The sequence below is a fragment of the Cuculus canorus genome, chromosome 1, assembly GCF_017976375.1.
Source record: "Cuculus canorus isolate bCucCan1 chromosome 1, bCucCan1.pri, whole genome shotgun sequence".
In the NCBI taxonomy this organism is placed as follows: Eukaryota; Metazoa; Chordata; class Aves; order Cuculiformes; family Cuculidae; genus Cuculus; species Cuculus canorus.
Genome location: NC_071401.1, coordinates 99,277,359 through 99,302,503, shown reverse-complemented (window position 1 = coordinate 99,302,503; position 25,145 = coordinate 99,277,359). Strand labels below are relative to the sequence as shown.

General features: G+C 41.8%; 1 protein-coding gene across 1 annotated transcript in view; it reads right to left on the bottom strand.

Annotated features, from left to right (window-relative positions):
• ADAMTS5 (ADAM metallopeptidase with thrombospondin type 1 motif 5) overlaps positions 1 to 21,182 on the bottom strand; it is a 49,607-nt gene extending 28,425 nt beyond the window's left edge. Inside the window, exons 1-2 of the mRNA XM_054068217.1 lie at positions 20,203 to 21,182; positions 8,740 to 8,872 (exon numbers count right to left, since the gene is read on the bottom strand). Coding sequence (XP_053924192.1) covers positions 8,740 to 8,872; positions 20,203 to 21,060 — 991 coding nt within the window. The 5' untranslated portion in view covers positions 21,061 to 21,182. The remainder of the gene's footprint in view (positions 1 to 8,739; positions 8,873 to 20,202) is intronic.
• Between the last annotated feature and the right edge of the window lie 3,963 nt (positions 21,183 to 25,145).

Below are 25,145 nucleotides of genomic sequence, written 5' to 3'. Positions count from 1 at the left end.
AAGCAGCAAAAAGACCAGCCACCTAAGTGGACTGACAGCCTTTCCTCACAGCCTTCCTTCTTCCCTTGAAGTGAGACAAAGCGTGACTGCATCAGAAAACTGTTGAAAGCAGTATGAAAGCAACCTTCAGACTTTGGACCCTAGTACATTTTTGGAACATCATCTACAAGGGTCTCTTGTAATAGCCCAGTCTATTTAGACCCTGGAGCAAGAAATGAAGGAGTCAATAGCAGTCATCAGCCCCTGGATCCCAGTTCACCTGCACTGTCTGCATTCCTGGTAGTGGATCTTGCACTGCACAAGCTTCCCTATCCCAACAGGAAATAGCACCCCTAGTGGGTTCAAAAAGAATTCCTACACCTCGTAAGAATGGGGTATATATTCCTAATATAAGGTGGGAATACTCCAAAGCAGTTATGGTAAGTCAGCTAAAACTTACAACCTCTCTAAATATCAGGACACATAGAGGTCCGCAGGTAAATCAGGAGTGCAACAGAGCCATGTTGGATGTGTGGTGAAGCACATCGAACTGTAGCTATTTTTTTCCCCAGGAGTGTTGGGAAGCAAAACAGAAGTTGGAATAGTTGTGATTTTTTAAAAAAATTACTTTGCAAGACTATCTGTAGAGGTTCTCTGAGTGAAAAGCATACAAAAAATATTCTAATCTCATTTATTTTCCACTGGTATCTCAAGTGTAGGAATAAAAAAGCCAAAAAAGTGTCCCCAATGTATAGCAAGTAAATTCCAGCTCTTGCTAGAACACAAAGCATGGTGGCTCTTGTCAAAAAAAACCCTAACCTTGTTTAAGGACGTACACAGATCTCTAGTGCTTGAACTGAACAGCACGTCAAAAATACAGCTCTTGCACTGAATTTGACCACAGGGCACATGCAAAATGACACAGCACGCTAAAAATGCTGCAGGCATTGTAATTTGTTTTCTTAGAAAAGCTCAGCTCTGATGAAGCACGTGTTTTTCAGTGAGGTCATGCCTTTCACCTAATTTCCAGTGGGGATGTCTAGGGTACAAAAGAAGGTCAAGTGATTTGCCCAAGGTTACCTAGTGAGTCACTGGCTCTCATGGGATCACGATTCAGGAAACTCCTGGCTCAACATTCCTTGGTCTAATCACCAGCCCATGTCTTCTGCATGAGCCTGTTGCTCTCTCCTTTGCTAAATAAAGATTGTATGTGGCAACTCCCTTAAAATAAAACCATTTCTTTCTGGATGTAATGCTTTTATACTTTGGGTGATTACTTGGCCACTTGCTATGAACTGCATACTGATAACCCTCAGAAATCTTCTTGAAGTCATGGGAATTCTGCATAAAAATGATGGACCTAAGCAATAATGATTAATAAAGTTTTATAAACCAGAAGTGTTTTGAATTACACAAGCCTACAAAAATCATGCATAGAATGTAAAACTGGCTATTCCTCTTTCTTCATACTTGATCTTTTCTTCCAATTTTCTTCTCTTTGACTGTTATCCATCACTTATGAAAGAAAGAAAAAAAAATCCCTCTTTCTTTTAAATCTCCAGCCCAGAGGCAGTTTTTAATATCTCTGGCTTAAAAGAGTTCATCAGACTGAGTGTAACAATAGTCTGAAGTGCAGCTCCTTTTCAGGAGCAGACATAAAGCCACAATCAGACATTCAAACACCAGCCCCGCAGACTTTACACAAAACAAACTTCTGCTAAAACAGCTTGTTATAACAGACTTCTGTGGGAGATCACAAATACATCGCCTCTGTCAGACAGACAATTTGCAGGCAAGATTCTGTTCAAGCAATGTGGACTAGGCAATCAGAACAACTATGTCTAAATAGACTCAAATAATCATTGAAAAGATGCGGTCCTCGAGGTCCACACTACTTCTGCTATCCTAATTAATGGGGCATGTTGAAGATAAATATTAATTTTAATGATGAAGTGGGGCATGGTGACACTCATTTCACATTAGTCCAAATCAGAATAAATCACAAAGAATATGATTCATGGTAGGTCATGGTTAATGAATGAACTCTGGGAGAGTAGATAGCAGGAGAATGTGAAAATTGCATTGCATGCTGCCTGTTTCTTGGGTAGTTCTCCCTTCCTCTCTGAACTTGAAGTACTTTTTGCACAAAAAACTACCCAATCACATTGATAGTATTTACCTGCCAAGGAGAAAAGTAATCTCTACTTCCTCCTGCAATCTGGAAGACTGGGAATTCAGGACACACAGCTTAAGTAGACTTTTTTAATATCACAGAATCATTTAGGTTGGAAAAGACCGTTAAAATCCATCTGTAAACCTAGCCCTGCTAAGTCCACTAAACCATGTCCCTAAAAATAATTTTAAAATGATTTTTTCTGAACCTTTAGGCAAATCGCAGTTTCATTCTCAATTCCCTTATGGTTGCAGAGATACTGGTATTTCACTTTATATAACTAGCATTAAGTTATGATGCTTCAGAACCTGTAGCAGCTTTTCAAAACATAGTGGTTGTTTAATCTAATTCTTCGAGATCTTACACATAAACAAAGATCAGCACAAATCCAGAAAATCTCTGAAAACTCAGGTAATGTTAGTTCTGTGTCTTAGTCACTTTCTGAAGTCTCTGGTTGATAACACGCCCCTCCACCTCCTGACTTCTCTGTCAGAATCGACTCACAGATGACAAGAAGGCAAAGATCCTTGATCTACTTAGACTTCAAAATGTGTGATCAGAACCCCAGGACTGAATTTTTCTACATCAATTTCCCCTTTCAATCTCTCCACTCTTCCAGACAACTGGTTGAGCTTCACTAAAAAAGGCTTCTTTTAAACTCTGTATGTGCTGTAGGTGGAACAATTATATATTACACAAAATTTATAAGTTAATAACTATATTGTTGGGCAAGTAAAAAATTTTTACACCAAATTTTGACCAGCAACCTTTTGAACAGCTGATGTTTGTGTTTTGAACCATCAGTTACATTTTCTGCACCATTCTTCACCTCTTGTGAATGCTTAGTTTCTTGTAACCCAAAGGGGATACGTTCATGAGGTCTTAATTGAAGAGCTTTTACAGCCAGAAGTTTAGATAGAACCTTGAAAAAGCTTCAAAGAGAAGGATCAAGCAATTCTCCTGCTCTATGTCATTACAGAATACTTGGATGAGTGTACTCTCTCTCCCTTTTGTTATTTTAAGAAACCAAATCTGCCTAATTATGATTACCTGGATATTTGCCTAAACTTAATCTGTCATGAAGGAAACATAATACGAAAGTCAGACAACCTTCACCATTTTTTGATGTGCTATGAGATTCTGTGCCCTTGGCAACATATCCTCCTTGAAATGAAAGGCAACAAAAGATTTGTACCTGTCAAGCCTGTAGCTTGACTCGATCTGCTTTACCTTGACAGTCTTGAAAACAAAGGGCTGCATGTTCAGCAGTGGAGAACAAAAAATGACTGTGTATTTAGTTACTTTGAGTGTACGCAAAATGAGCACATGCAGTAAAACGTGAAATGAGAGTATTTTTTGACTCTTCTATGCACATCAAAAGCAAGACTACCATTTAAATAGCATACTCATTGTTCTGGGTTTCGTTTTTTTCCCGAATAAGGGTCAAAATCATACAGTTTTCTCTAAAGGTGACATAGGGTAGACATGGTAGGCTTGTCCCTCTTTCTAAAAAGGTCTACAACTCAAATACGGGGTTATACTCTGATTAAATACTTTCAATCCACTCAGAATTCAGCAAAATGATATTTTGGTGTATTTCAGTGAACTGCCAGAATAGGGACTCCAGGAATCATACCTCAGGTCTAAAATGTCTTCTTCACCTAAAACTATGCTCCTTAATAAAGCACTGCACTTTGCTGACAATGCTTGCTACATTTTTGCCCTCAGTGATGGCAGATGCCACAGAATGACGGCATGCTGAAAAAGATTTGGTATTAAACATGTTATTCTCTAATTTTAGTTTCTGTACAGTGTCTTGATTTTAGGTGTCCAGCTAGCCAGCATAGCTCTGGAGGAAGTTGTGATAACTTGGACACCTTGAAAAGAAATCTTGTGCATCCCTCCACCCTAGGGTAAGATCAGTGTCCCCTAAGCTGCAGCTGTTTTAGCCAGCTGGCCCCTGTGAACCTCCAGTAATGGAGATTTCACAGCCTCCCCAAGGAATTTGTTCCTGCCCTTAACTGTCCTTCTGGTTAGATGATTTTGGCTAATGCTTAAAGTAAATCTCCCTTGCTGTAATTTAAGGGCATTACTCCTTATGCTGTCCCAGGTGGACATGGAGAATGATATATTACATGAATTTTCGCAATGATTTTTTTAATATATTTGAAGACTGCTTTTATGCCCCCCTTTGGCCTTGCTTTCTCTAAAGTCACATGCAAAAGATAAAAGAAAACTAATGAACAGAGGTTTAATTAGTTCCATGTAGCAATTTTTAAGCTATATTCTAAAAATAAAATACTTGGAAAGAACATCAGTAAACCATATTACTCAGGAGGATAGAAGGAGTAATAGCATACCAGTCTGGTTGCACAACAAATAGGAACTTTGTGAAAGGTCAAATGAACGTTACTACTGAGCAAAAAGGCAATGTTTTCTTCTCTTAAAAATAAAAAAAAAAAAAAAAAAAAAGTACTTCAACAGTGATGGAAAGCATAAAGATACTTAGAAGTTGTTAGACCCATGTAACTCCCTCTGAAGTAAACTGGAACTTTGTCAGCACAAAGACCGCAGGAAGGATGCTTTTGTACTTAAGGACTAGATTGAAACTCAAGAGGTAAGTTTAATCCTTGGCTTTCCTTGTGACTTCCTTTGTGATTTGGGGAAGCTACTTATTGATAAAGTGAGCAGTAGCTCCCCTTATTTTCTTTTGAAGTCTTCTCTTTTGTTTTTGTAGATGACAAATCCTTTAGGATGGTGGCATGTCTGCACTGAAGTAGGTGGGCCTCCAGTGCAAGAGAAGCCAAAGACAGCAGAAACTTCTGTCCATGACTGCATCACAAAATGTAACATGAGGCTACTAAACAATGAATTGCCATGTACTGCATATATCCTATCACAAGAGATGTTAAATGTTAACTTCAAATTGATTGTGCCTGCTGCTGATGTTGGATCATGCTTATCTTTATGGGATGCACAGGTTGGCTTATAATTCAACACTGTAAAAATAACATCTCCAACCCAAAAGTCCAGAGTATTAGATTGAGAATCTAGTTATTTTTGTTGTCTGATGGTTACTTTAACAAGGGATTCAGGGAAAAGCAATATGCTAGTGCTGACCTACGAAAAACATTAAATAAATGTTGAGATTATAAGCAATCATAGGTTCTTTTATGCTTTTCTCCCGATGACTCTGTGAAGCAGGGAACTGCATGAAATAAAGGAACATTCTTTTTTTTCAGTAAATAGGCTGATTATAACAAAGACTTGGAGTTAGTCTACATACTGTGCTTAAGCTAGCTTAGATATCCCTGCAAAGCTGTGGAAGCACAGCTGAAGGAGCTGCCTAAAGTCAAAAAAGACATCCATATGCCACAACATGGAGCTTAACTGATGATTGAAGGCAAGAATCCAGAAGACTATTTTTGTGACAGCAAAGCTACTGCTATCCAAACTGATAGCAGTATGGGTCCTGCTAAAAAATAATTCTATATGAATATACCATTAGTGGCTGGATGTCTTGACAGGCTATGATTTAAAACCAACATTTAGACTACTAGCACTGCTTTCTTTTATTCTGAACAGAAACTGGATTATCATGTTCGAAGTTACATAGTTTTCCAGCTGTTCTTTTGTTGCATTATCCTCATTTTCTGCATTTAACATTGGAGACAAATTATTCCTGATCTTCCTGCTACAAGTAGGACAAGATCTAGGTTCCGCCTCATCAATTTTCATATATGGATCTCCATTTCCTATTGTCAAGTAATCAGTCGTAATAAGAAACTGGTGCATCTATTTCTTTCTGTGCTCTCATTTACAGCTCTTCGGAGATTTTGCCTGTTATTCATACCCTCCCCCTGAAATAACAGTGGTCAAAGTCCATCTATTTTATCAGAAAGAAAGAAAATAAACACCTAAAACATAATTTGGTAGAAACGCTGCATCAGAGGTGGCAGGCTGTCTGTAGCAGGCTGCCTTTTGGCTTCCCATGTATGTATCCAACCTGAGCCCCTGGGTTCTGCATCGTCCTGTTTGGTTGAACTGTAGTTCCATTTACTTTGGTTGCTTTCCAGAGAAAAAATCTGATCCTTAGAAATGCTCTTGGTTTCTCCAGAGAGGAAACAAGAGCATTCAGAGCCCTTTGAAGCCAAAGTGAGCACACACAGCTATTCTCTGGATCAAGTCCATGTTAATGATGCTGCATTTGCTACGCATGCACATGCAGCAAGTTTATTTAAAAAACTGCAGACAGTGACTCTGATTCACCTAGTGTCTCACCTCACTCTTCCTACTGACAGAAAGGAGCATCTTAGGCTTAGAGCCCTTAGCATCTCCTTTATCTTGCAGGGCAACTCCTATGCTGCCATGTGAACTCCACTGAAGAACTAAGCCACCGTAAAATGAAAGCTATATCCTACCCACAGGACAGGAAGAACTTCTAAGACTTCTGAATTGTAGGAGGAAACCTGGTCTCCAAATAAAATAAAGTAAGGTTTTCCCCAAAGTGCTTAACTAAAGGGTAACTATGCCATACTTTTATTTTTCATCCTTTTTTGACCCTTAATTTAATGTAAGTACTCAAACAATTTTAACTGTGTTTTTTTCTCAACTTCTCCCACTTTAGGGAACACACACAAAGATCATTCTGTGACTTGACACCCCTCCTTTCTTAAAATCTTATGGTGAGGAGAAAAAAAAAAAAGATGTTATTTTAAACAACCTCAAACTAGAGTTTTTTTGTCCATTAGGGTACTTATTTATTCATTTCAATTCATGCCGTTTTTACGTTGAAAATTATAGCTTTTACAGATTCCCGTAAATGTCTAGGTATGAAAATGGCTCTTTTTCAAAAATGTGTTTCTAGATCACTAAAAATAATTCCTTGTGCTTACATTTTCTTTGTGTGGGATTCAAGGTAATAATATGTATATTTACGGCTCTTTCCAATCTTTATTGATCTATATTTTTCCATTTTTGATCTATCTAAGCATGTATTTATTGCTAATAAAAGGGTAGTCGAGACACAATACTCATCTCTTCACACACCAGGTATATCAAAACTGGCACCACAAGAAGCTCCCTCATTCAACCTCACCGATCACTTCTGGATGCAAGATACAAGCAGTCCCTCTAGCAGCCTGGCATTTGAGTGACAGGCTGTTCGCCAACCTATCTACTTGTCCCAGATCTAGACCAGGCTTGTGATGGGTCATTAGCTTTACAGCACCCAGGTTTGATGCCAGTAAACTCATGTGATGTGAAGCTGTATTTAATGTATTGCTGTACTTATCTCCAAATGCTCTGAATTAGTGATCTCAGAGGGCTTTTTCTTTTATAATGATATTCTTGTATATTAAAAAATTTCTCATTTGGGGACTTATTCTGCCACAACATTTAATGTTTTCACTCAACACATGATCTCCAGCCCCTACTGATTCCATTTCTTTGTGGCACTGTAAGAGCAGCAGGGTCAGGTTCACTAATTGTTGAAGGGTCAGGTCATTGATATGCCGGCTGCTTTTTCATACTTGGTGACCTCTGGTTGCTGAGCCAGGTATATATACAGGCTACACAACTCTTTGGCTCTACCTGCTAGCTACTTGAAAATTGAACTACTGCAATGATACTCCCAAAGCAAACTTTACTTTGGTTTGGCATGAAGTACAAGGCTACTCAGGAATTGGCTCTCTCTGAAAGTTCTCCTTTCTTTGTTATTTCCTTCCAAGAATCTAAAAAAAAAGAAAAAAATGTTTTCCACTTTTAAATTGCTGTTCGCTCACCATGGTGAATAGCCCTCATATCAAATCTATTTCCAGTGAACACAGCTCACAAAGAATTAGTAAAGTAAAAATAAAGATGGCAGTAGTCTTTCTGAAGGAATGTATCATGACAGAAGTAATAACCCAGACTATGAACTTTCTTCTGTCACTAATTCTACCTTAAATCCTTCTGAAGGCTACATGAAGGGCTCCTACATTAAACTGCTGTCCACTGAGGTGGAAACTGAAACAGAGTTAAACAGGTTTTTGTCCAAACATTTATCACCTAAATACTATTTGACTAATTTCAGGATTCACATTAGTACAATATTTTACTGTAAAGATGGAATTTCCATTCACTTAGGAAAAGATTACAGCTCTGATTTTTTTCCTGCAAAAGCCTTCCTCCGCAGGTAATATACTGTCCCAAGAAAAAGTTTCAGTAGAGCATGCAGTTAGTTCAAAAAGGTGAGTTATTTTCCACTGTGTATGCACTAAATGCATGTGAATTACAATAGATGGGCCAAATGCTTTCTTAGGAAGGACACGTATTGACATTATCTGGACAGTAGCAGCAGCCTTTGAATTTTCACTTCAACTACTGCTTAGAAACAACACTGTCAGAAAGGAAACACCTACTGTGCGCCTTCACTTGCCTTCTGATCCCTTATTAGTTAACCGTGAAGTGCATATGTATACAGCCTTAATCCCCAAGTGAATATCTGGACCAGGGGAAATCTGGAATTAATTGCCAAGTATTTTGGTTACTAATGCAGCTGTTACAAGTGTTTGATTTGGCAAGCGAACAGAAAAGGCATTGCATACCAATTTCGTGAGCCACTGTAAAAGCTGCATGGAGGCCGTCATCTTCAATCACTGCACAGCTGCGCTCAGGAGAGCATATGGTCCCAACATCTGCCATTCCCAGAGTATCACATGAATGATGCCCACATAAATCCTGCCCAGGAAGGAAAAAAAAATATCATTAAAATAAATGTTTATACCCACAGGTAACAACAGGTTAAAGTCACCAGTCCTTTGCAAACAGCAGAACCTGGATAAAAGCATTGATATCTTCTTCTACCTGAAGATGTCAATGCATTTTAAAAGCATGATGACCCAATCCCATCCCAGGTAAAGGCAGTGGGAAAATCTTCACTGCCTTTGGATACATTCTGTAGTTAATTACTGTTACGTTGTATTTCTGCATTGCATATAGAAGATTGAACCTTCCTTAAGTTAGATAATCAAAATATATGCTCTAGAAGTGTTTCTTAATTGACAATAAAAATAGAATATGCTCTTTATTCATGCAAGGTGAACCAAGGCACAGAGAGAAAGCTTCAGACTCCTGGTCAGTCCTTGAACCAGAGATCACCTTTTCAAGAGGAAATTCTTACATTTGCAATTAAACCCCAAGATTGTTATATTAAACTTCATGTCACACCTGTCAAGTAGTACAATGATTAATAATGTATTACTCAATATACCAAGTATTTAAGCAAAGGTTGCTTAATGAGTCAGTTATACGACAGGACGTAAAATCCCTCGATTCCTTACTAGCGCAACTTCTTGATCACGTGCTTCCTACTCGTAGTTATGCAGTATCTCCAAAAACCATGCAGGCAGCATTAGGTTTCCCTTTTCATTTCAAGATGATCATGACAATGATCATGATCATGATGAAGGCAGCTTTGGTCAGGCAGTGCTTTAATTATCAGTAGTAACTTTTCAGTGCTTCTACTCAAGCAGAGGGAAGAGTACTAGTCTGAATGTACGTATGTGTGCTTTTTTTTTGCTTGAGAAGGAAAAATGAGTACCATGCCATTTGGAATGCTCCTCGACATTTCAGTGTGGTTGAATGAAAATGGAATTTTTAAGGCATGACAGTATTATCAAATGTTAGTCCCAAAATGGTCTGAGAGTACCCTTTTTTCCTTCATTTTTAAGACTCCTTCCCTTGAGATCTCCCATTATAATTACTTTCTTTCATGAAGCCTTTCATAATTAATCCATCTGAATAACAGGTATCCTGTATGAGGCTCCTGTTCACTGATTATGACAGGTTTACATGTAGTCTTACTTAAAAATCCTGAAGATTCAAATCCCACTGAGGTCAATGAAAAACATGCTGAGTTCACAGATACTGTGAAAGAGCACCTCTTCACAAAAAAAAAAAAAAAAAAGAAGTGTAATTTTTTTTCCCACCAAGATGAAATACAGAAATATTCAAGCTAAAACTACATCGTAATATTACATATATAGAGAAAGAATTTCAGGATCAGTTCTTCTGGCTTCCAGGTGTCTGGGAACTCTTTTTGGTAAGTGCACTCCTGGCGCTACTTAATGTCAAGATTTAAATGCTGCAGTACCCATGAACAAAATAGTCTCACAACAAGAGAAGGAATGAAGTTCAAAAGTATTTTAGAATTTCACAGGTATAATCCATGGTTTGAGAAAAACTTCTATTCTCCAGCAATGCAGTCAACATGCAGGGAACTTTCTCTCTAACACCACTAGCTCCCACCCTTGACATCCAATTAGCTCTCCAGACTTTGAATCTGTCTCTACAAGGGTTACTGGAGGGTACATAATAAGGACACTCATTTTCAAGTACTTTTTTCCAGTTTTATTTACGCAAATAAGACTGACACAATTTTCAGCGTCTCTGGACTAATGCTGGAAAAGGCCATAAGTGAGGTCGTTTCATTGTAGCGACAAACATCTGTGGCATATTCAACAAGGAAGATGCAATCCTTAAACTCCCATTACTTTTGCTTGGGTTCATATCCATTTAGCCCTTTATGCATCACTTCTGAATCTGGGCTCTTTGTTCTAAGGGCACATGTTACACAGAGTAAATGCTATGTAAATGTATCTTTAAGTGGTTTACCTACAGCAGTGTAACAGAACTCAGAGAAAACGCATGTGCATAATACCAATAAAAATACCTTTTCATGGTGATACAATTGGTCTAAATAAATGAGTGTAAGCTGTACAGGAAGTGAGATACCTTTATATTAGTGCAATTTGAACTGAATCCCTACAAGCGCTTGAACTGAAATTCTTACACAAGTGCCAAAAAGCGTATAAATCAGACAGAAAGCAGCTTAGTGAAAGAGGTCTAATCCAACTTTCAGGTTGGTAGTGCCATGGATAGTATAAAATACATTAATCCAGGCCCTTTCTCTGCATGCAGATACTGTGTCATTTGGTCTTTTCTTGTATTTGAGTGCCATTATTGTGCACTCCACACCAGTACTACTCCCAGTATGGGCACAATTGTATCAGTATACAGGTGTCTTATACCAGTACATGATTTATTTCTGTTTGCATACAAGAAGAAGCTATGCCAGTGTATGAAGCTATACCAGCAGCCAAAACCAGACCTCACAATTATTCTCTGGATTTAATGACACAAGTATAATTAAAAGAACACTATCTTTCTAAACAGGCAAGCTCATAAACTTCCTTAGAGTTACTTCTGAAGGGATGTGAGGAGTATGGAAAATTACAACAGGGATATCAACAGTAAGCAATCGTTCTGACTCCTTGCTGCCTGGTAATTTTAACCTCAAAATTTCCAAAGCTATGCACAGGATTGCATTATGCCACCTTCATCAGACATCTAAAAAATATTTGTGCACGTGTACAAGCACTAAAGGACATAGAAATGTTTGGTTACTTTTCATATGCTACTGACATTTTACCACACCGCATGCCTAGGTTTTCCTAGAACTCATTGCTTCATTAAACCACCGTTCCTCTGTTTTCATCATTTCCCAGAGTATGACACATATCCACACATCTCAACATCCCACTAGCAGCTCTCAAGGCAGTGCTCATCTGCTTAACAGTTGCCTAGACAAAACAAAGCAAGCTTTACACTTTCCTTACGCAACACTTTAATTTTTGGTCAGATAAAATGAAGGGCTGTATTAGTTCAAGGTTGCTCCTAGAAAATCCCACAGCAGAAGACAGGAGATTCTGAAAATCACTTATCTGTAAAATTACCTATCTCTTCCAACATGCCACAGACAGCTGGAAAACAGCTGTCCTCATATGGTGTGGGATCAATGAACTCCGTAAAAGAGAAGAGCTGAGAGTGACGACACTGTGGTCAGAAAGCAGTGGACAGTGGAACAGTAAAGCCCCATTCCCTTCAGTCAGCTCCATGACCACATCCGTACTGCCTCTCCAGTGGTTTGAACAAGGTGATGTGGGGACTCCTGCAGCTGCCTGCAGCTGCCTGCTGAATCCTAACTGAGTAAGGACCTTGGAAACAAGGACAAGAAACATTTTCTGGTGTTAGCTCCTTTGTACAAAGCTGTTATTGGAAGAATGTCTATGGGTTACCCATCTGCTGGTAGAGTAGGGCGTGCATCAGCTCTGCTTTGAACAGAAAGCACGCGCTGAGCCTTCTGTTTTCTGTTGTGGACTTCAGCCTTCACCAACTGCACAAGAATGCATCTTTTAAGCTAATGCTGGAATTATCAATAATCACTTAGGCAGATTACTGAAGACTCAGATCCATTATGTTCTCAACTCATATTCTCATTTAGTCTTTTTATTTCTCTTGCCTCTTCACGATTTGAACTTTAATATCTTTCTCTTCATAGCATCATATAGTATATAATATACACATAACCAAGACCTATCAAGCGGCATCTCTAAGACAAATATCATGCAAATTTTACTATCAAGCTAACTCCTCATTCCCTAGCTACATGATCTTCCCAACAGCATGATTTGAGTGACGTTTTTGAAAATCACACCTGTATACACTTCCCCTGATTTAAATCTTTATTACAAAATTTCTTTTGACTTAAACCTCCTGTAGCTTTAATGGCCATGAATTATTTATTACCAGCATCAATAGCCATATTTTTAGTTTTCCTGGGCAGTCTTCAAAAGTAGTCTCAGACTTTCATGCCGTAAAGTTTCTGGGAGTACATTAAAAGTTTTTACACCTTTTGAAACTCCCTTATTTTGGTTGTTAGAAACAGGCTCTTATGTAATGATGCAGTCTAAACAATCTGTGTGGGTCTCCTCAACTTTTCATACACCACCTAAAGCACTAAGAAAGTGGGGACTCACAGGATACTTAAAAATCAATTTCTAATGATTAGTTTGCTCCAGTTTGGTGGCTTCTATTTAAAAATCTAATCACTTACTCAAATGTATACACTCATTTAACTGCCTCCAAATAGAAGCAGAAGCTTCAAAGAATAAGTGTTTCTTGATAATTCTGAAGAAGGGATGCAGAGTCTGGCCCTTGATCTGCATTACAGTAGTTTCAAACTAGAAGAATGACTAGGAAAAGCATTTGCTACAGAGGAGGCAATAGATGTTTGGTCTTGATGTTTGGCAAAGGACTGACATAGGAAAACTGAGCTATACATCATAAGACTAGTAGTTAATTAGACAGCTTATTAAAGGCCAAATTTCCCTGGCATTTCTAAGTACATGAAGAGCAGCTGGCTGTTTGCCATGTATACGTGGCATTGCTGTGAATGAAGATAACTGCTGTGGCTCCCTGCTGGAGGAGTTAATTTATTTTACCTGAAACTCTTTGATTTGAGCAGTAGGCTTAAAAACAAGAATAAACTGTTTCATGAAACCTGATATTACTCCAGAGCCCATGGACTAGATCCAAAACAGGATTTAAGCACTAATGCAGATAGTTTGGTGGATTGTAAGGGCAGAAGAATGAAACTGACTCAAATGTCCTCTAGTCTTTGAGTTATCTGCTCTTCATGGAGCTCACAGTTTGTGACCTTACAGGCCCCAAAGTGTCACAGTTTTACAGCCCTGAGCAGTTTAGCATTTAGCTTATACTAAGGTTTATTGGGGTTGAGACACTTAATGTTCCTCTGCCTTTGTCCCTGAGGGAACCCAAGCCTACAAATGTTCTCAGATCAGATGTATGAGAAACCAGCAGAGCTAGTCTTTCTATTTGGCACAGCTGCACATCATCTTCTTTTAAAGCACAGCTAGCAGCTTTTACATCTGTGGGTTCACTTGCTTTTCTTGCGTCTTTACAATGGCTTATCAGCCAAAGCCTTTGCCCAATAAGAAGGTGATGCAGCTTCAAATGCTTTTGTCAGAAGAAGCTACTTAGAAGCAAGTTCCATAGCAGAGCGCCTTATGGGCTACACCAGACTACTGTCTACAATGAAGGTCTGCACCTGTCCATGTGTGCAGGGAGCTGCCCCTCCTCCTGTTGCCAAAGGTTTCCCTAGCCCCGACTGCAGCTAGTGCTTATGACGCTTGCTGAAGGGACCTAATTTTTGGTCTCTGTTCCTCAGCCTGCTTCTGTATTTTACACTGAACAGCCCTTTGATAAATTACAGAAACGGTCTTCTCTCTGTGTTTTGGGAACCCAGGCCACCTTGATATAAACAGTGCACTCCAGGCAGCAGCTTCAGGTCACGATTTCTCTCCTTCTCACCATATGAATCTTAAATTACTTGCTAAACAGTGACATAGCTTTGGTCAGAGGGGTGGAAAGTTTCCTTAACACCTGGAACAGCTTACAACCTACCAGTTAAGGACCTCTCCTGGGAGGTGGGCGATACAGACCTAAAATCCCTCAAGCAGAGGAAGGAATTAAATACGATTTTCTGACTTCCTGTAACAGCATTCCCACTGCAGCCCTGTGAAGGGAGGGTGGGGTTAGGTGGTATTCAGGACCCACCCTCCTGCACCCTGCTCTGCAAAGTTTATTAACATCACAGCAATGCAGAACAGCACATGTAAAGAAAAGTCAAGTTCACCCAACCAGAGTGTATTATGGGTATCACTCAAAGAGCACACCATGTCTGGATGTCAAAAGGAGCACAAGATTTAAGACAAAAGACCACAAAACGTTTTGAAAATAAGGGCTAACCGGTGAACAAAGTAATTATGGAATCATCTATTTTATACTATAACACTTTAGAGAGACTTTATGAGCAAAAATGAGGGGAAGGCTGCCCTGGAGGAAGCCTGCTGTGAAAAGTCCTCTTCCTGAGACACTGGTGGGCCTTGCTTATGGGGATGTCCATGTTACAGCACCAGGGAGAGGGCCTGGCCATTGTTCTGAAGCAGGGAAGGACTCCCATCAGACTCTCTGAGTTACTGCTTTGTCCTCTTGTGGCCATATTTTGAAAGAAAAGACCGAAGCCTGGTTGCTCTTCTAGGAAACAGGAGTGGTGGTACCTGCCATACTGCCCAAAACAGTCACATATTTTCCTCCAGTAGTGTAACTTAAAAATTGAGGTCATCTTCCTTTCAGGTTAATATGCTAAATTCAGGACTGAGTTGTGGGCATTGAAATCTCGAATGTACAGAGCTGCCTGTCTGAATTCTAAGTAAGGTGAAATTCAAGAAAACCTAGTGTATGGGTGATGCATACACGTGACATTTGCTGGCTTCAGAAACTACCTCCTCATCAGACTGGGTATTTAGTCATGTTCTCACTCCTCTCTTATACGGTCCAGGAACCATAAGCACTCATTCATCATTCCAGGATACACTGCAACAAACTATTAGTGCCTAAACTAAATTAAGCTTTTATACCCCGAATATACACATTAAGAAATGTTGTTTTCCTGCACATAAAAGAAATGTAGCATTATGCAAATGACAGATTATTTTAAAATAGTGATAAAAAAGACATAAAGCTTTTGGACTTTGCATGGGGAGGGGAAGGGCAAACAAAGATTCAGTCGTGGAACTGGTGATCAGTGAACAAGGGAAAACGTGCATTTTAACTTGCCTACCCCATAGTTCCTTCATTGGGAAAGTCCAGGTCATCTCTGTAGATTAGCATGAATCAGGCTACTTCTGCACAAATTATACCCCATTTCATTTTCCCCAGGAACATTATCTAAATATATTAGATTTACAGGAGAATTGGTGAAAATACTATAAAACTGGGAGACATACCACATTGTAACTTCTTCAGAGTAATAATAAAAAACTAGTGAAATATATTATGACCATTGCTACAGTGATCTGTTTTACTAATACAATACTTGTGCAAAGACGATAATATAGAAAAGAAAAAAAGAAGGAACTAGAGCCAAAGAAAGCATGTACTTCATGAAGTGAAATTATCATCCATAGAGCTAAGATAATCCAAAGCTTGCTGTTAAATTTCAACAGCACTGTCAGATTGACAGTTAAACTAAATCACACACACAAGACCCATATAATCACTGTGTGGAAAAAGGGAAGACAGTGGCCTTTGGTTCTAATATGAACTTTTTGTTAGAGCCAGGCATGATGGTACTATCACAGATGATGCTAACAAGCACTTGGAAAACTACTTCTTCTTTCTCTTCTTGCCTGTATCTACTGTGAGAATTATCTATTTTAGTTTTCACATTATTCAGAACTGGGGGGGAAAGGAGGCGAACTGGATTTTGTCCAAATGCATTCAATAGTTCACTTGAAATTTAACTAAGGGTCGCTAATGAAATAGATTGCATGAATACTAGAAGATAATTGCAGAGCAGGCTAGACCCTGGAAAAGAACAGCCCGAGTTCAAGTGCAGTGTGCAAGTCTCGTCTGATGTTTTTTTTCTACTGTGACAAATAATCTGGCAAGTATTTTGTGGCACCCACAAAAACTTGAAGACTGAAGATAACCTGTCTCCAGCTTCGAAGAACTATTCACAATAAAAAAGTCTGAAACAGACTAATTCTAAATTTGCTGTTGACTTCACTGCCATTGAGAACAAAGTGAGCTCATGTCCAGGGGAGGAGGGCTTTCTTTATGAGCCCTTCCTCCTTTCCACCGTATAGCCACTTCTCTACTGCCACACATGGCAGAGGACTCACTTAACCACCAGATGACGGAACCCTTGCATCACCATATTCCATAGAGGATGTTCTATGGATGCATGTGGCCCAAAAATTTACAGCTGCTGTCAAGGACTCAACCACAAAGTAGTCGAACAGCAGGGGACTCATGTATTCTCTAAGGCTGTTAAGGCCAAACTGCCTTAATGAGAACACTCACAAGACTTATAAGAAAATTATCACCTTTTGGTACTGACAAGTGAAACCTCTCTCAGGTGTGATACCTGCCATCATGGGTCAAAATGAGAGATTGAGAACACTGGTACGGTATATTTCTCCTTGTTAGATTTAGGGAATTTAAATAATCACTGTGGAACCCAACTATGTTTCTGTAATGTTTAGTGATGGAAAATTTCTGTGTCCACTGAAGGCTTTTACAATCTCCTGCACTGGTGAGAGTATCATCAGACACATTACTGTAGTTTTCCTTGCAGTTACAGATTATAAGTGGGATTCACTGCAGTGAATGGATAGTTACATGGTCCTTGCCATCACTAAGAAGCAATATAGAGCCTCAAAATAGCTTTAATGTGTTGTCTGTATCACCCCAAACTGAAACATGTCCATATTTATTTACTATATTTACTATGCTCTGCAGCATGATTACTTTAAAGCTCTTGTAAAATGAATTACAGTTTATGACCAAAAGTGAGTGGATGCTTTAATCCACCAAATCTCCTTCTAAAGATCTTTCTGCATGGGAAGTAGTTCCCAGTATGAACGATGATGATGATCATAATTTGAACTGCCAGTACTAATTTTGGAACCAGGGAGAGCTGCCAGCACACTCTTGGTCTATCAATGGTTATTAATATATCTTTAAACAAGTAATGACAACAGAAAAGGGGGACGCAATGGTGCTGAATTCTGATAATATTCTTCCTTTATAAGGAACTCAAGTAAAGCTATCTTTTCAGAGAGCCTCTTTTGGTGTCAAAAATAACATCCAAGTAAATATCACTCTAGAATGAGGATAATTATTATATTAGAGACTTGTACGCCACCAAGCATGCATAATTTAGATTCTAACTATACATAAACAGTTAGATACAGCTGAGGACATGCAAAAGGCTGACAAATGCTTTGCAAATATTATTCTGTTGACGCAGAAACATGAAGTTCAAGGTGGCCTCAGTTGGTAAACAAAGACGGAAAATGTACCTCATACATTTACCGCATGCCTAAAACCCAAGCCATTTAGAAGAAGACATCTGGATGTTCAAAAATTAGCATGACGGTATTCACAGCCCATCAAAACACGCAGCCATGGCTTGGCGTCTAGTAGCTAAGCAACGTACTTCATACATTCAAAACATAGTTGTAAAAGTTAGATCTTCCTGCCAATTGCTGCCACTCTCATTGAAAAGCTAAACTGGAAAAAATCTCTCTTTAGTTCAAAGTGGGGCTGTTTTCTCTGGGAAACATCTCTACTGCTTTTTCATCCTTTAACCCTTTTCATGTTTACATTCCAAGACAAGCAAATAGATTCATGTTGACATTTAAAGTGTAAGTATATAAAAAACGCGTGGACTCTAATACATTCCCTCCAAAGAACATCACGAACACATGTAGCAAGCAACTACAGTCTTGTTCTTACTGAATCAAAAACTGAAATGTAATGTCAAACAATGTGCCTGTGCACACAGAAAATCATTAAAACAGATTAAGTTATACCCCTGAACTGCACTGGGGAGCTAATCCCATAGTTAAATGCGTTCAAATGTAAACCAAGAAAATGGAAGCTTTGCTTGCAAAGTGTTTACATCCCTACGTAAAAGTGCAAGCAATATTTGCATCTTAAGAGTGGAAGGAGGACACAGGATCTGTGTCATTTTGTTTAGGTTAGGTACTACTTACATGCAAAAGAAGTAACTCTACACATGGAAGATGCATTGCTCAGGAGTCTTTGAAAGTAGATTACTGATTAGCTACGCACTCTCATTCTGGCAGGAGGGGATCCACACAAAGAATTACAGATAAGCATCTGTAAAGCAAGTGCAGTTTAAATCCTCATCTTATCTCAATCCAAATTAACTTAATAACTGATGTTAAGATTCAAAGTCTGCCACCCTAAGAGTTTCTGAACTGTAATAAATCCCAGGGAAATAAATGGGAATCTGGCAGAAGAAAACACTCTTTAGTGGAAAGTGATGGATTTTTGCCCAGGCTTAATTAATAAACCATTGGAAAGGAAGTTTACAGCAAAAATCAAGTGTCTCCTGAACCAACCTAGGTAGCCTACTTTCATTCAAATCACTAATGGTAAAAACCCGAAAGCCTGCAGACTGCATGGATGGGCTTTAAACTGCTAAAAAAGGCTCCTGCTGTACAAGTGATGCCTGACTGACACAGAACCTAATGTGTCAACTATTTACAGCTATAAAAGCAAGCCAGGCGCTTTTTTCCCCCCTTTCTGGAGCAACTCCTTCCACAAACCATCCAAAGCATCCTTTTTGGCAGGCTCCTACGATGTAGAAAAGCAGGAGAACTCAAATGAACGGAAAGTCATGCAGTTATTTTTTTCATACTTGAGGAAAGGAAAAAAAAGAAAACATCAAACCCAAACCGCTGAAGGGATACTCTTACAGAACTTCATTGCATAAAGTCAGCCACATGTCTACTAGAGCAATGTCCCTTAACGACCTCTGGCAATGCAATTAATTAGCAACCGGGCAGCGAGCAAGGCACAGTTCTGCATGGGTAATACCAGCTGGATCCAACCCACAGTTGACCAGGACACCCATTTTTCGCCTGGGGAACGAGAAAGAGACTGCATCTCCTCACCACCAGCCCAACTCACTCAACTGCTCCAGCTTTGTTTACCTGCGGTTTGCATTTACGTCCTACCCTTCAACCACAAGTGCTGTCAGCTTCCAGTGTGGCAGAGCTATTCTTGCTGGAAATAGCACCTCAACACACTCAAGAAGGAAGCTGCATGTACTTTTAAGGTGTTTTTCACCATTTTCACAGGCAGGCTTTTTTGGGAACTAATTTAGGCTAGGGAGCACTATCAGCCCTTTTTGCCTGGACCACTTTCCTGGAGACGGAGGGGCTGTGTGGGAAACCTCTCACTGGGAAAGACAGAACAACATCATCTCTCGAGCAGGTAAGTTAGGTGGTCTCAGCCAAGTCTCCCAGTCAGGCAAATTACCACCTCTCCACCCTGCCAGGAGTCCCAGCACTGCACCAGCAGGAATGACCCTGCAGAGGAGGGGGCACACACAAAGCATACACAGTTTGCTGGGTGTTCAACCCCTCTTCCGTCCTTCACGGATGTGCATGTGGGTGCCAGTCCCCAAGATACGATGCGCCCCAAACTTCGGGGAGGAAACCACCGCGCAAACCAAGCGACGTGGGTGCAGGGTGGCCTCATCGCAGCCCAGTCAACCCGCGACACATGGTTTGAGGGACACTGAGCTGCCAGACTGGGGCGATGCCTACCTCACGGGTGAAGAGGATGGCGGCGTCGTAGTGCTCGTCGTGGTCATCGTCGAGGCGGTTGTGCTGGTGCTGCCACTTGCAGAAGTTCTTGAGGGTGGTAGCGGCGTTCCTGTTGACCTCCAACCCTTTCTCCTTCTCGCCCAAGGCCACCACCTTCACCACGGCCAACCTGACGTGGTTCTCCAGGCTGGCGTGGGCGTAGAGCCGGGAGGCGATGGAGGATAAGGTGAGCAGGTAGTGCTGCAGCCCCTTCCCGTACTTGCGCACCATGGACGCGTCGGCCACCAACAGCAGCTCCACCTGCCGGGCTCGGGACACGGAGCGCCTCCTCCTCCTCCTCTTCCTCCTCCTCCTCTCGTCCCCGTCTGCCGCCGCGGCGGCGGGGTCGCCGGTTTCACAGCTGGTGCGGGCGGGCAGCGCTCGGAAGCTGAAGCTCTCCCTGCGGAACAGATGCGGGGCGCGGGGTGCGCCCTCCCCGTAGATGCGCGTCCCCCCGCCGCGCCGCGCCGGCCGCACCGTGTAGCGGGCGCTTCCCACGGCGAAGAACCCGTCCAGCCCGCCGCACAGGTTGAAGACGGCGAGGGAGCGCGGGTTGCCGTCCACCGTGCCCCGGTAATAGCAGCTCGACGGGGCTCCCGGCCGCTCCCCGGCCGCCCCGTCGCTCTGCTCCAGGTCGAGGAGAAAGCGCCTGCCCGCGGCGTACAGCACGTAGCCGGCCCGGCCGCCCCCGGCGTAGGTTCGGTCGAGGCGCCGCACCGCGCCGCTGGCCGCGGGGGGAGGGAGGCGGCGCGGCGGCGGGGCGGCAGGTGCGGGCGGCAGCCGGGCGGCCAGCAGCACCCACAGCAGCCCCAGCAGCATCGCCCTCGCTGCGAGCGCTGATAACACCAGGAAGGAGAATAATAATAGGAGTTGGGGAAGGGGGTGTGCGGAGAGCAGCGATGGAAAGGGAGAGGAAAGGGGAAAAAAAGGGAAAGGGGGAAAAAAAAAAAAAAAGGAGAAAGAAGGGGTTAAGGGGAGTGAAAAAAAAAAAAAGAGAAAGTTCTTCCTCCCAACCTCAAGTGTAAGAGAAAAAAATGTCAACAAAAGCCGCTCGCGTGTGAACTTTGTGTTTCTCTGCAGGGAAGAGCCGGGAGCACATGGAAAGGGAGAGAGAGAGGCGAAAAAATTATATCCCAAATCACTGCTGTTTGGGAGGCAACGGGGGGTGGGGAGAGCAAAAAAAAAAGAGAGAGGAGTCTCGGACCCGGCAAGTAGAGAAGTTTGAGGACTTCCCACTCCTGTGCTGTAGTCACCGGATCATCACCAGCAGCAGCAGCGGCAGGGGCAGGGGGCAGGTCTGCTGCGACTCGGCACTTTCTCGGGCTCCGGTGGGCTCCCTTGCCTTCTTTTGCCCCCTTTTGTTTTGAAGAGAAGGAGGAGAAGGGGAGAGAAGAAATTCAGGCATCAAAAACTGCCTCGATCATCTGCGGTGAGATGGTTAAAAAGGAAAAAAAAAAAAAGACAAAAAAAAGAAAAAAAAAAAGAAGCGGAAAACGTCCTGGATTTTTGTAAAAGCCCCCTCCCTGTGTCTTTGTTGTTGTTGTTGTTATCCCCAGTCTGTCGATGTGAACAAGAGGAGAAGGGAGAGAAATGTGAAGATGAGAGGAGGTGGAACAATGAATTTATAGCGGAATGCCATCCTGCAATGGCAATTTCAACAATTCGTCACTGCAGGCTGCCTCTTAAAGGGAGAGCTTCAAAACCACCACTCCCACACTTCCTTCTCATTTAATCAGACAGAGGGAGAAACTTGAGGGGAGGGGGAAAGAGAGGGGGGAGGAGAGAAGGAGGGAGAGGGAGGCAGGAGAGAGGGAGGCAGGAGAGGGGAAGAGAGGGAGGAAGCCGGGGAGGGGAGAGAGAGACCGGGAGGAAAAAAAAAAATTGTTTGTGTAGGAAAAAAGGATCGCTTAAAGCCACAGAGTGGCCGGAGGTGTGAGGTGTCACCGGGGCAGTGGAGCTGCGCTTACCTCGCGTCCTGCCCGCGCCCCTTTGCCCCTGGCTGCCGCCGCCGCTCCTTTTGCAGCGCTCCGCGTAGGAGGCAGGTTTAGTCCTGGCTCTCGGAGGGGAAAGGAAGCAGCCGGGGCTTTTCCCGAGAGCGGCGGGGATGGCAGCGGGAGAGCGGAGAGGAGAGGGGGCGCCCCGCCGAGCCCCTCACCCCCGTCCCGGCTGCCCCCTGCGCCCTTCGGGGGTCGGCGGCAGCGTCGAGCTGCCTCCCTTTGTCTGGCCTCGCTGCGCCCAGCCTGTCATTAAGTCCCGGCAAGCTGTCATCTAGTTTGGGAGGACTGTGATTTCCCCCGAGGAGGAGGGAGGGCGGGGGAAGAGTTAATGCTTGCTTTGACCTTTAGAATGACTTCAGATACTTAGATCATCCCCCCCCCTCGCGACTGACACACACATCCACTCACACTGTCCCCTCGTCTTCCTCCCCCGCTTCGTGCTCCGAAGGGCAGATGTCTGCATTTACTTTTTCATCTGCCCTTACTACTTTAACGCTGTCCAGGGAGCGAGAGGAGATTGGCAAACAAGCTCACTTTCTGCCGAGATCAAGGGCTGGGAGGCAACCTGGGCTCCGGGAAGGTGAGAGGAGGGGGATCCTGGAGGAGTCTGATGGTGCTGGCTTCCCACCTGCAGAGAGCTACGTGACCCAGCATCACCAGGTGCCTTGCCCTTCACCGAGTCAGGCACGGATGCGTGGGAAAGAAAAGTGCTTATTATCTCGTCTTTCCTCTTTGCGTCCCATGACGGGTGCCAGGAGCAGGTGCTCTCTAGCTGCAGGACTCCAAAAGGGATGTGGCTTTCCAGTCTCATCCTAGTCTGTGAACAGCATCTCAGCCTGGACACTGTGTCTGCAAGGGAGTGATGTGTGCATCTCTAATACTTCACAAGATCAGGACTGTGGTCCAAGGCTGTGCAGAGGATGACAGACCGTCATCTGAGTCACTACCTTCCAGAGGTTGCTTTGAGACTGTTTAACACTTATGTAAAGAACAGGTTAACTAATGCCACAAGCATTTCAAAATTAATATGCCCATGCAAATGATTGCATTAACATAACCCTGAGGTTATGCTTATGGAATATTTAATTCACCAAAGTTTTGCAGGTGTTCTGTTTTCCTTTTTCCATTTTTGCATAAGTGGTGATACCTGCAACCAAAAGTTTGCTTCTGCACCTCCTTGTATTTAGTTTTCTACATTTTAGTATTTTATCATCATTGAAAATTCCTTGTCTGGGGTCAGTAAATTCCAAAATTAAGAGTTATATATCAGGAAAGATCACAAGACATTTTTGGGGCATTGGTCCAGCACTATTCAACAGTTTAAAATTGAAACATTTTCTTAGTTCCTTTAGACTAGATGTAAATTTAAGACAGTAGAAAAAAAATAAAGGGAGAGACAGAGAAGGAAGTATATTTTGATTAAAAAAAGAACCTGTATTTTGTCTCCCACTTTTTTTTTGGAGGGCTTTTTACTGTTCCTCTGAGCCTAGTGCTTCTCTGTTCAGGACGAACAATATTTTTGTTGATTTCACTGGGACCTGATCAAGCTCTGGATTCACGTATACGTCTGGGTTCAAACTCCCAGATATCCCTGGGAGAGTTGCTAAAGATGAGATTTGGGATAAGGAATGTTGTTTAGATAACAGCCTCTGAAGCTCTCATTAAAAAGTGTTAGTTTGTCAATGAAAGGGCATATGGTATCCAAGAGGCCAGTATAATGTTCTCCCATGCTACAGCATAATGCCAACTGTCCAGTCACATAGCCTAGAAAAGACAGGAATGCTTAGGAGGCTTAGCAGTAGTTGAATGGTGCATCTCACTGCTTGTCTCTTGTGTCATCTTTGATTTCCCAAATGACAAGAAAAGTTGTCGAAGCTTCCACAATGCCCTGTTTCACCAAGCAAGGATCTAAGCGTTCCAGGAAGGTACAAATTAGCCCATGAGAATTACCCCGTAGGTTATTGTGAAGTCTTTCCTATTTACATTTCAAAATTGTAGTTATTCAGTAGTGCAATAACGGAAAGATAGGTCAGTCATGCCTCATACAACAAGAGGAACCCTATTCTAGTCTGAGAGTCTTGAAGCATACGGATAAATCACTTAATCAAGTTGTCCTATTTTTCCTCCCAGTTTTGCCCTTTTGGCCTCTTTTTACAGTTACAGCATTGCCTTTGAACAAGAAAGCTTGTTAGCATGCCCAAAGCTGTGGATGACACTAAATCCTTGTCAAACAGTTTTGACCTGGAAATCTCAAAGCTGAACTTTCCAATCTCAGAGACAGAGAGCTACAAATCCTGAATTCGCTTTAAGGCACAACACAAGTTTTGTACACGTTTGACTAAATTCAATCCTGATGTGAAAAGACACGGTCCTCTTGGGACTTTGGGACCTGCAAGCTACTTTCATTAAGGTTGTATTTCATCCCCTGGGTTTGTCCATGAAATCCTTCAAGTAGCAGCCTGGGTACCTGGCAATTCCTAATTATGTGGTATTTTAGCCACATAAGAAATAGTGATTTAAGCGTTATAAAGGCTTGTGTGAAGGAATAGTTTGAGAGACGTGGAGATACCAACAAAGTTGCTAATAATTTTATCCACTTGCCCTTCAAACTGTCTTACAGAAGGGTCCTGTTTTACATCACCTGTTTTTCAATTCTCAGTAGAAGTGCTAGGGAATAGAAAACCATGAATCCTACGTGCCAACGAATTAGTCCCTTGTCTGCCTAAACCCTCCTGATAGTCAAGGGGTAGCTGCGATTTCTTACCCAATACAGTGGGTCTTTCACTGTTAGCTTAACTCTTCCTCCTTAGGAATTAAAGAAAATCCTGTTTAGTTTTTACTGTTCTGGTGCTAAGAGTGTCTGCCATTTCTATGTAATTGCACGAGGGAGATAAAAATTACTATTGG